The 12,605-nt window shown below is 44.0% G+C and overlaps 1 protein-coding gene across 2 annotated transcripts in view; it reads left to right on the top strand.

The window, feature by feature from the left end:
* Positions 1 to 12,605, top strand: part of LOC132380659 (serine/threonine-protein kinase WNK3-like) — a 129,832-nt gene that overhangs the window by 68,029 nt on the left and 49,198 nt on the right. For both annotated transcript variants that reach the window (XM_059949626.1, XM_059949627.1), the window contains exons 3-5: positions 3,040 to 3,212; positions 4,833 to 5,053; positions 10,525 to 10,682. In XM_059949626.1, coding sequence (XP_059805609.1) covers positions 3,040 to 3,212; positions 4,833 to 5,053; positions 10,525 to 10,682 — 552 coding nt within the window. The remainder of the gene's footprint in view (positions 1 to 3,039; positions 3,213 to 4,832; positions 5,054 to 10,524; positions 10,683 to 12,605) is intronic.

The following is a 12,605-nucleotide window of genomic DNA, read 5'->3' on the forward strand; positions in this document are numbered from 1 at the left end:
ACATAGTGTTTAGAGTAAGACTATTACAGTGCCAGCTGTAAGATCGGGGTTAAATTCCTCCCCCCCCTCCCCCACAGTCTGTGAGGAGTTTATATGTTCTTCTCATGACCTTTTTCACAGATGCTCTGGTTTGTTCCCATATCCCAAATATGTACAGGTTAGGGTAAGTGAGTTGCGGGCTGCCCCAGCACATGCTCAGACTGCAGTTATTGACGCAAAACAACTGTGTTTCATCTCACTGTATGTTTCATTGTATACGTGACAAAGTTAATTTTTGTGTTGAAAGGTCCATTGCTCTGCCTTCATCTGTTGAGTTCTTCCGCTGTTTTCTTCTGCTCCACAATCTGCAGTATAGGAATGGGGGTGTTACGTTATGTCTGTGCACAAAGTTGGTGAGATGGGCTTAGAATGTAGTGTGCATTTCTGGTTGCGGGTGACAGTGACTAAATGCATAAAAATGCCGATGTGGTTAGGAGGTTCCGGAGGTACATAATAAAGTGGCCACTGAAGTTTATGGTGACTTGCTAAATATATGCAAACTTCAAATAAAGTAGATGCACTGTTGTGCCTTCTTTGTGATGGCACTTGCTTGCTGGTCCTAGAGCCACTCATCCGGTATGATATTGCCAAGGAATTCAAAGTTACTGACTCTCTCTACCTCCAGTCCCCTAATGAAGACTGGCTCATGGGTGTCCAATTTCTTTCTCTGGTAGTCAATAATCAGTTCTTTGGTTTTGCTGACGTTGTTGTGGCACCACTCAGCCAGATTTTCAATCTCCCTGGTGATTCATCACCACCTTTGATTTGGCCAAGTTATGGTGTCATCGGCAAACTGAAATATGGCATTGGAGCGGTACTTAGCCACACAATTACAGGAATGAAGAGAGGCTAGGCACACATCCCTGTGGCGCATCTGCTGATGGTGAGTGTGGAGATGTTGGCAATCTGTACCTACTGGGGTTTGCCATTGAGGAAGTTGAGGATCCATTTGCACAGGGAGGATGCTGTCGATTTAACATTCTGTCCTGATCTGCCAGTGGCGAATATCCATTGCAGCCCTGACTGTTCAGGAGTATAAAGGTTTGTTATGTTCACCCTCCTAATTCTGGATCCAGTTGTATTATCCTGGTGGTCAGCATCGCCCCCTTGTGTTGGCTAGTAGCATCCTTTCTGAGACTACCACCTGAGATTCTGCAAATGCTGGAAATTTTGAGTAACACACAAAATGCTGGAGGAACTCAACAATTCAGGCAGCCATCAGATTGTGAACAATCCGTGAATCCATCAGCACTACCTCATTTTTTGCACTGTTTATTTTTGCAATACATAGTAATTTTATGTTTTTGCACTGCTTGCTGCCACAAAACAACAAATGAATTTGTCAGTGATAATCTGATTGTGAAAAGGGTGCTGTGATTCATAAATTTATAAACTTCTATCTGCTTCCCTCCTCCTCAGCCTCCGATGCTTCAGAGAAAGCAGCCCAAATGTGTCCAATCTCTCCTTGAATTTACTCTCGAATCCAGGCAGCATCCTGGTGAACCTATTCTGCTTCTCTCCAAAGCCTTCCAGTCCTTCCTGTAATGGGGCATCCAAAGTTGCAAAGAGCTGCAACATGGCTTCCTGACTCCTGAAAGATAAAGGATTTGCTTTATTTGTCACACGTACTTTGAAACACCGTGAAATGTGTCGTTTGTGTCGATGGCCAACATGGTCCAACGGTGTGCTGGGGGCAGCACGCCTCTGGTGCCAACATAACGTGCCCTAACCCATACATCATCGGACTGTGGGAGGAAACTGGCGCACACTACACATCATGGGGGAGCTGCACATTCTGAGCGTACAAACTTCCAACAGACAGCGGCGGGAATTGAACCTGGGCCACTGGCATGGTAAAGCATTGTGCTAGGCGCCACGCTACCATACAAGCTCTTACAAGCACCGCCCTGACAGGGTAGTGATAGACACTGGTTCCTCCCATTAAACAATATCTGTGGCTCACAGTACCATAGCCTGGAAAGTGGGACTGACTGGCATTGGATCTGAACTCCCCTATTGGGATTGAAGGGTTGATTTTTTTCCCTTTGTTACATGCAGATATTTTGGTACATGTTATTCACTCAGTATCCACTTTTATTAGGTACACCTGCTCATTAATGCAAATATCTAATCAGCCAATCATGTGGCAGGAACTCAGTGCTTAAAAGCATGCAGACATGGTCAAGAGGTTCAGTTTTTGTTCAGACCAAATATCAGAATGGGGAAGAAATGTGATCTAAGTGACCTTGACCGTGGAATGATTGTTGGTGCCAGATGGGGTGATTTGAGTATCTCAGAAACTGCTGATCTCCTGGGATTTTCATGCACAACAGTCTCTGGAGTTTACAGAGAAAATGGTGTGGAAAAACAAAAACATCCAGTGAGCAGCAGTTCTGTGGGCGAAAACACTTTGTTAATGAGAGAGAGGTCAGAGGAGAATGGCCAGACTGGTTCAAGCTGACAGTAACTCAAATAACCACATGTTACAACAGTGGTATGCAGGAGAGCATCTCTGAACACACAACACATCAAACCATGAAATGGATGGGCTACAGCTGCAGAAGACCAAAAGCATACACTCAGTGGACACTCTATTAAGTACAAGGGTGCTGTACAGCTGAACACTGTATTTGGTTCTTCCCTTAATGTACCTAATTAGAGATGTTCGTGCATGTTTCAGGGAAATAGGGTGTGAGATTAACTGTTGTAATGCAACGTAGAACTGTCCAGCCTCCTCTTGGCCCAAAATAGTATTTATGGGTCCTTTAGAAATCTGATGGCAGAGGGAAGAAGCTGTTCCTGAAACATTGAGTGTGGGTGTTCAGCTCCTGTACCTCATCTCTGATGGTAGTAACAAGCAAAGGGCAGGTCCCAGATGGTAAGGGTCCTTAATGATGGATGACACTTTCTTGAGACCACTTTTTGATGGTGTCCTCGATGGGTTACTTATTGCCCCCCCCCCTCAATAATTGTAACCTTCATTCCTCTTTTGTGTTGCAGGACAGAAAACTCACCAAAGCCGAGCAGCAGAGATTCAAGGAAGAGGCAGAAATGTTGAAGGGCTTGCAGCACCCGAACATTGTGCGCTTCTACGACTCGTGGGAGTCGACGCTGAAGGGGAAAAAGTGTATAGTGCTGGTAACGGAGCTTATGACGTCCGGGACCCTAAAGACGTGAGTAAATACCACACAGGTCTTGCCTCCTGGTTTTCATGACTTTGGGGGTCTTAAGGGCTCAAATTTAATTTCTTGTTTGTGCTAATCTAAAACAGAGTCAGTGTCCCTTAAAAAAGCAAATGAAAACTTTATCTTCCTTCACACACTGACAAAACCCTGTGCCAACAGTGTCAGATAATGAAAAATCTCATTTTCCTTGACGCAGAAAGCTGCATGCGTAGACTTGTGACCAATTCCAACTCTCCCTCGGGATGCAAGATTCTGGAATCTGAAGCAGCAAACAATCTGCTGGAGGAATTCAACAGGCCAAGAGCATCTGTGTGGTAGAAATGAACTGTCAACATTTTGGGTTGAAAACCTTACATCAGGGTTCAACATTGTCATTAGGTGTCATGTTGTATGACGCAGGTGAACCTGGTCTCATGATTAGATTGCTCTTGGCAAATTTTTCGACAGAAGTGGTTTGCCGTTACCTTCTGGCCAGTGTCTTTACAAGGCGGGCGACCCCAGCTGTAATCAGTGCACTGCTGAGATTGTCAGTAGTCACACAACCAGGAATGTGATATGCACCAGCTGATCATACGAACATTCACCATCTTGCCCAAGGGTGACCTGCAGGCTAGCAGAGGGAGGGAGCACCTTACACTCCTTTGGTAGAGTTGTATCTCCACCCCAACACCTAAAATCTACCTCTACTGTTTCTAAAGCGTTGATTGTGGGTCTTCAGTCTCCCGTACCTTCGCCCTAATGTTATTAATGAGGAAGAGAGCATGTCCTAGGTTGTGGGAGTCCTAAGTAATGAATATCACCTTTTTTAAGACAGCACATTGAAAATATCCTCAGTGGTGAGGAGGCTGGCTAAGTCGACAACCTGAGCACGAGCATTTCACTTTCTTTGTAGCTGCTACACTTTACTCTGCGTATATATTATTTTACCTTGTTCTACCTCCGTGCATTGTTGGGAGGAAAAAGCAAGTCAGACTGCATCTATGACTGGAAATAAACACTCGAAGTTTTGGGCCAAGACTTCATGAGAACTGAAAAGGAAGGGAGTAGAAGCCAGAATAAGAAGGTGTGGAGAGGGGGGAGAAATAGTACAGGTGATAGGTGATCAGGTGAAGGAAAAGATGGGTGGATGGAGAGGGATGGTGAGAAGCTGGGAGGTGATAGGTAGAAGAGGTAAAGAAGAATAAATTGTTAAGAGAGGAGAGTGGACCATGAGAGAAAGGAGGACGGGTGAGGAGAAGAGAAGGGGTAAGAGGGTAACCAAAATGGAAAAGGAGAGAAGGGGGAGGGGAGAGAAGTGATTGGAAGTTTGAGATATCAAAGTGCATGCCACCAGGTTAGAGGCTACTCAGATGGATTATGAGGTGTTGCTCCTCCAACATGAGAGTGGACTCATCATCTCAGTTGAGGAGGTCATAGACCGATGTGTCAGATTGGGAATTAGAATTAAAATGTGTGCCTACTGGAAAAACTCAGCTTGTGTGGCAGACGGAGTGAAGGCGTTCTGCCACCTAATCTGCCTATTTATTTTTACTGCCTCCTGTATGGAGGGGTGTTGGATGGCAGGGGAAGGCGTGTGTTAACCAATGTGATCTCTTGCCTCCCACTCAGGTACTTGAAGAGGTTTAAGGTGATGAAGCCCAAGGTCCTGCGCAGTTGGTGCAGGCAGATCCTGAAGGGCCTGCAGTTCCTACACACTCGCACTCCACCCATTGTCCACCGCGACCTCAAATGTGATAACATCTTCATCACAGGGCCCACCGGATCTGTCAAAATCGGAGACCTGGGACTGGCAACATTGATGCGCACGTCTTTTGCTAAAAGTGTGATAGGTAAGCTTAGAAAATCTTTATCACGCTAAGGTGGTAGGGAAACCACTTGGTGCTCGACAGACTTTCCAGCAGTCTGGAGGTCATGCAATAGTGATGGTGATTGTGAGAGACATACTGATCCATGCTTGATCCACTCTGTCACAACTGAAGGTGTCCTCACTGCCATCTTCAGGGATTGCCAAGAAGGCAGTATCCATCACTAAAGACTCTGACATGCCCTCTACTCGTTATTACCATCGGAGAGAAGGTACAGGTGCCTGAAGATTCATATTCAAGGATTCAGAAACAGCTTCTACCCTCCCCTCTGCTGTCAGATTTTTAAACAGACCACGAACCCATGAGCACTACCTCATTATCCCTTTATTTTTTTGAATTTTCATATATAGAGACAGCTTCTACCCACTCTTAAGTCTATTGAATGGTTTCCCAGTTTGATATGACGGGCTCTGTCTCACTACAATCTTGCACTTTCTTGCTTGCCTGTACTGCACTCTCTCTGTAACTGTAAAACTTGATTCTGTATTATTTTCTTTTGAGAAATACACCACAGTACTAGGCCCTACTGCCCAATTGCACCACAGTGACCAATACACCTACTTAGCCCCTATGCTTTGAGACGTCTGTTCCTTAAGGTTATTACCACTGGGGGAGGTAGTGGGGATAAGCTCCCACTGCCTATTAAATGCTCCCAATAATGTGCATCTCAAATAGCCTCTGTAACACTTACCCAACAGGCTGGTATATGTTTAGGGGAAAAGGAGATCCAGCCACACACCAATCCCACCTCCCGTACACGCAGGTGCTGTGAGAATCGAGTTTATGCCTCGCGCCCGCCCACAGTATCAAACCCACAACAAATACCATTATGAAATACACTTTAAAGAATTTACTAAAATGAAAAGAGTATTAGGCAGTACAATATATATGCAAGGGAAACAAACAAAATAAAAAGGCACCAACTTATCAAAGTTCAGTCAGTTTAGTGCACATCGTTGGAGCTCAGAATCGAACCATTCGACCCCTTGTCGCTTGCCTCCGACTTCCATGTCTTCGCACCTGGGACCACGCCCGGTGGTCTTCCGAGCAGTGCAGCGCACGTCCACCTTCCTTGACGTCTTCCTCCCGCTCTCTCCCAAAAGCCCACGAAAAACCCCTCCCCCAAGTTCCCAGCCTCACAAGACAAAATAACATTCCCCATTGGTTAACAAATGAATACAATTACCATATCAACAAGTATAAAGCAAAACAACTGCAAGAGAAATACTTATCAAAGAAGCATTCCTACTCTTAACAAACCAAAAAACCCATTTTGAGTAACATACACAGGACATTGTACACCTCTGACAACCAAGTTCATCTCCTGGCCTTCACACCTGGCTTAGCAAGAAAGCCCAACAAAATCATTTCTACTGACATGAGAAGGGGCAACAGCAGGTTACTAGTGTCTTAAAACCAGTTACTTAAGGCAGATGGGGCTTGTCAACCATGGTTGACAGATCATTGAGGAGAAGGAAAACTCTGATCTCAAACCTCTGCTGCCTTGAAGGTGTACCTACTCATGGGGAAGGCTTCGGGAATAAACCCAGAGGAAAATTTTGGAGCTGGAATCCTTAAAGGAGTCCTAAGTTGAAATCAGGGTTGACTGGCTGAAACTCAGGTGCCAAACTATATCGGTCTCTGCCGTTCCTTTGGATTTATCAGATGTGCGGAGAGGGGGAGCTTGCTGCATGGGCACCAGCTTGGTTTCTGTATTGTACTGCCCTGGCTTGCGTATCACTTAGGCAGTTTGGACATAATATCCATGGTTGACCCCAACCAACGGAGGTCTTTGGGATGTGGGAGGAAACCAGAGCCTCTGGGGGAAGCACTCACGGTTGCAGGGAGAGCTTCTAAAACCTTTACAGAGAGCGGCGGGAATTGAACCCGTGTTGCTGACACTGTGGTAGTGTTAACTCTAACCTCTATGTCACCGTGCCATTTTTAATCTTGCCATCTTTGCAATGTACTGCTGCCGCAAAGCAAGCCACACAACATCACAGAAACAGTCGCTGCAGCCCATTTAGTCAATGCTGAACTCTTATTCTGCCTAGTCCCATTGACCTGCACCTGGACATTAGCCCTCTACACCCCTCCCATCCCCGTACTTATCCAGACTTCTCTTAAGTGTTGAGATTGAACGTGTATCCACCACTTCCACTGAGGGCTCGTTCCACACTCTGAGTGAAGACATTCCCCCCTCTGGTTCCACTTAAACATTTCACCTTTTATCCTTAACCTATGACCTCTAGTTCTAACCTCAGTGGAAAAAGCCTGTTTGCATTTACCCTATCTATACCCCTCATAATTTTGCATACCTCTATCAAATCTCCACACATTCTTCCACACTCCAGGGAATAAAGTGAGGTGACATTTCACCTGTGGGTCTGGGCTCATCTACTATATTTGTTGTTCTTTGTGTGGCCTCCTCAGCACTGGTGAGACCCAGTGTGGATTGGGAGATCACTTTGTGAGCACCTTTGCTCCATCTGCAACAGGCAGTCTTTCCCGGTGGCCACTCATTTTAATTCCATGCCCCATTCCCATCCTGACATGTCAGTCTATGGCCTCCTTTACTGCCAGAATCCTTGTACTATGCTGAGATTCATTTTCTTGCAGGCATTCACATTGGATGCAAGGAAACACTATAGAATCAATGAAACAGCACACACAGAGGCAGACAAACAACCACAGTGCAAAATATGACAAATTATGGAAATACAAAAACAAAATAATAATAAATATTATAAATAATCCTGAAAGGATGAGTTGTAGAGTCCTTGAAAGTGAATCTGGAGATTGTGGAATCAGTTTAGTGTTGAGTTGAGTGAAGTTATCCACATTGGTTCAGGAGCCTGATGGCCATAGGGTAATAACTGTTCCTGAACCTTGTGCTGTGTAAGGCTCTTGTACCACCTCTTCAATAAGTTGTTCTATTGTGAATGCCTGTAAGGAAATGAATCTCAAGGTAGTATATGGTGATGTATACATATTTATTTTGAACTTTGATATACAGTGGATTCCAGTTAATTGGGACACGTCAGGGCTAGGTCATTTTGTCCCAATTAAGCAGCTTCTCCAATTAGCCAAAGTTTCATGGAAATAGTTAAAAAAGGTATAAAAAAGACAAGCTACCATTTATCAAACAAATTATTTATTTAAAAACAGTAAATTAGAGCACTACTGATATTATTACAGTACTATAAAACCGTGTATTTGATTGACTATAAAAGAACAAAATCAGCGCAAACACCGAGTGAGATAGTAGATTGACTTCAGTGATTTGACAGTTGCCTTCATTTTAATTAAAACATTCAAGGTGATTATTGATACCTCCAAATTCTGCGTGTTCCTAACGTATTAAGGTAGTGATATCTTTTCATTTTCACTTCTAGTCTGCTCTGGCATCTCCATGCCTGAATGCTTGAAACCACAGTGAGCAAAACAATTCTGAACTGTCTTGTTGTTTGTTACTCACCATCTATTGGTGACAAAAATTTTGACACAAACACTCAGTGATGCTATTTAAAAAACTGCTCACTCTAAGCACAGCCACACAACTTCCACGTGACTGGTGACAACCAGAAACTGTTTGGCCACAGTCTCCTGCCCCCAGTTAAGCTGCATAGTGTCCCAAATAAACGAAGATACTCCCGGCTATTTTCTCAATATGTTTTTGTTCTTGAGTTTTCCTAAATAAGCGGCTACCCCGATCTACCAATGACCCAAGTGACCAAATGCACTGTATTTCCAAGTGAGGATAGTGTGTGATTTGGTGGGCAACTTGCAGGTGGGGTTGTTCCCTTGTCTTTGCAGCCTTTTTTCCTACTGCTTGAGAGAGGTGGTGGGTTTCAAAGAAGTTGCCTTGGTGAGTAGCTGCAGTGTTCCCTGTAGATGGTGCACACCTGCTACTCCTCACTTCAGACATTGAGGGATAAAGTCGCTGTAATAAGCCATTGATCAGGTCACATTTGGAGTACTGTGAGCAGTTTTGGGCTCCTAATCTTAGAAAGGATGCGCTGGCATTGGAGAGGGTCCAGAGGAAGTTTGCGAGAATAATCCCAGAATTAAAGGGTTAACGTATGAAGAGCGTTTGATGACTCTAGGCCTGTACTCACTAGAATTTTGAAGAATAGTTGGGGGGTGGGGTGCGTGGTGTATGGATTTCATGGAAGCCTGTCGAATATTGAAAGGCCTAGATAGAGTGGATGTGAAGAGAGTGTTTCCTATAGTGGGAGAATCTAGGACCAGAGGGCACAATCTCAAAATAGAACATTCAGAACAGAGATGAGGAATTTCTTTAGCCATAGAGTGCTGAAACTGTGGAATTCATTGCCATAGACAGCTTTGGAGGCCAAATCATTGGGTATACTTAAAGTGGAAGTTGATAGATTTTGATTTGTAAAGGGTGTCAAAGGTTATGAGGAGAAGGCTGGGGTTGAGAGGGAAAATAAATCAGCCATGGTGGAATGATAGAACAGACTCAATGGGCTGAATGGCTTAATCCTGCTCCTAAGTAAGCATATTAAAATCCTTGCAGACCTGGTGCACACATCAGCCTTTGGATAGTAAGCGGTGGACCAGTTGGCTCTGGCTTTGCTCTGCTTATATTTTTTCCTTTCTATTATTTGTGAGTGATAATAATGGTAAATATGTAGTCTAATGCCTCCATGAATATGTGTTTTTTCATAATAAACATTTTTATATGCTTATTTATTACTCATTCTTTTTCATTTAAAAATTCCATAATAATTGTAACTTAATTGTCACAGTAATAGTAATAATATTGTTACAATTAAGTAACACTGAGACAAATGGGCCTGTTCAAAGCTCAAAGTAAATTTATTGTCAAAGTACATATTTGTGACCATATGCAATGCTGAGATTCGTTTTCTTGCAAGCATTCACAGTAGAAACCATGAACAACTGCACACAAAGACTGACAAAGAACCAATGTGCAAAAGCCAATAAATAGTTGAAATGCAAAAAAAAAACCCTAATAATTAAATAAGTAATACAGAGAACATGAGCTATAGAGTCTTTCACAATGAGTCCATAGATTGTGGAATCAGTTCAGGGTTGAGGTGAGTGCAGTTGTCCACATCAGTTAAGTTGAGGGGTAATAACTGTTTCTGAACCTAGAGGTGTGAGTCCTGAGGGTTCTGTACATTCTTCCTGATGGCACCAGTGAGAAGAGAGCATGTCCTGGGTGGTGGAGATCCCTGATGATGGATGATGCTGTACTGCAACAGTGCTGTATGTAGATGTGCTCAGTGCTGGGGAGGGCTTTACCCGTGATGTACTGTAGTTTTTCCTTTTCCTTTCAGGGGCGTGATTCCAAGCTGTATCTCCAAAACAAAAACCATAAATATTTAATTTTTCTTTAACAAATTCAACATGTTAAACTTGCCTGTCGCTGTTCCTTCCCCCGGCAGGAACTCCAGAATTCATGGCTCCGGAGATGTATGAAGAGCATTATGACGAATCCGTCGACGTTTACGCCTTTGGGATGTGCATGCTGGAAATGGCTACCTCAGAATACCCCTACTCCGAATGCCAGAACGCTGCCCAAATCTACCGGAAAGTAACCAGTGTAAGTCTGATTCTTCCTCATTGCATTTAAAGGTCAAGGGATGATCAGAAGCTTTAAACTCCTTGGTGCTGTTATATCAGAGAATGTCTTGGGACTGGCACAAAGAAGGCATGACAGCATCATTACTTTCTTAGAAGTTTGTGTAGGTTCAGTAAGTCACCTAAAACTTTGACAGGCTTTTATAGATGCACAGTGGAGAGTGTTCTGACTGGTTGCGTCCCAGCCTGGTATGTAGACACCAATGCCCAGGAACGAAAAGGTTTATAGAAAATGGTGGATACAGCCCAGTCAATCACAGGTAAAGCCCTCCACAGCACTGAGCATATTTAGATGGAGCGCTGCCACAAGAAAGCAGCATCCATCATTAACAACCCCACCCCCACTCCCAGGGTCCAGACCACATCTCTTCTCGATGCTGCCGTCCAACAGCAGGTACAGAAGCCTTTAGTCCCACACCACCAAGTTCAGGCTTCAACCTCCAGGCTCCTGAACTATCTTCACTCACCTCAACACTGAACTGATTCCACAATCTACAGACTCACTTTGAAGGACTCCACAACTCATGTTCTCAGTATTATTTACTACTAATTTACTTTTTAATTTGCATAGTCTGTTGTCTTTTGCACATGGATTATTTGTCAGCTTTTGTAGTTTTTCATTGATACTTTTGTATTTCTCTTTTCTACTGTGAATATCTGCAAGAAAATGAATCTCAAGGTAGTATATGGTGACAAATTCAGTACTGTGCAAATGTCTTAGGCACACATATAGAGTTAGGGTGGCTAAGAGTTGCACAGTACTGTATTTGTTAATTTGGTGCAGATAGTGAGTTTGTCAATCTCATGGGAACGAAGAATGTTGGGAATGGCTAGGGTGGAGCCTGCGGTAGGGGTGTGGGACAGGGGGCAGAGAAGGAGGGACAGGGCAGGGGTGGCGGGCACACCCAACCCTGAGACACCAGGCAAGGTCATTTGAATCCAAACAATTGGTTTTGTTGATCATTACAGAATGTCTCTCCGGTGCTTCCCACTTCCTTCCCTTTCTCTCAACCATGATTCCCCTCACCCTGCCCCCGTCCCATTCTCAGTCCACAATAGAGACCCATATCAGAATCAGGTTTATCATCACTCACGTGTGTCATGAAATTTGTTTTATTTGTGGCAGCAGTACAGTGCAACACATAAAATTACTACAGTACTGTGCAAAAGTCGTAGGCTCCCTGGCAAATTTACTTTGAACTCTGAAACACCCTTAGTTATTCAAAAACAAATCTAAAGCTCCCAGTGACTTTTGCTGGGCCTGTCTCTCAACATGCAAGACGTGCTTTTAAGGTTGGAGGAGAGAAGTTTAAAACCAAAGTGATTTTTAATGCAAAGTTTGGTCGCTGCCTGGAACGGATTACTAAGTAGAAGCAGGCTTTTAGACAGACATGTGAACAATGGGTGGTGGGGGTGGACATATTTACCAAAAGAAGTGTAAGGCACTCCTTCCGTCTAGCTTGTTGGTCACCCTTAGGCAAGGTGTAGCACCTGCTTAGCCCCTCCACCCCCCCGATCAGGGTCACATGAAGGCATGTGAGAAGGTGGTGAATGGCTGTATGAGCAGTTGGTGTATATCATGAGTCCTGGTTTTGTGACCACTGACAATCTCTGAAGAATATTGATGATAGCTGGGTCACCCATCTTGTAAAGACATTGCCCAGAAAAAGGCAATGGCAAACCACTTTTGTGGAGAATTTGCCAAGAACCATCATAGAAAGACCATGGTCACTCGCATATGGCATGTAATGATGATGCATGAATATGAGAGGAATGGAGGAATATGGATGGTACACAGGATGAAGGCATTTAGTATTAAATAGCATCAGGTTAGCACAGTATTGTGGGCCAAATGTCCTGCCCAGTGCTGTACTGTTCAATGTCC

The sequence above is a fragment of the Hypanus sabinus genome, chromosome 24 (genome assembly GCF_030144855.1).
Source record: "Hypanus sabinus isolate sHypSab1 chromosome 24, sHypSab1.hap1, whole genome shotgun sequence".
NCBI classification, from domain to species: Eukaryota; Metazoa; Chordata; class Chondrichthyes; order Myliobatiformes; family Dasyatidae; genus Hypanus; species Hypanus sabinus.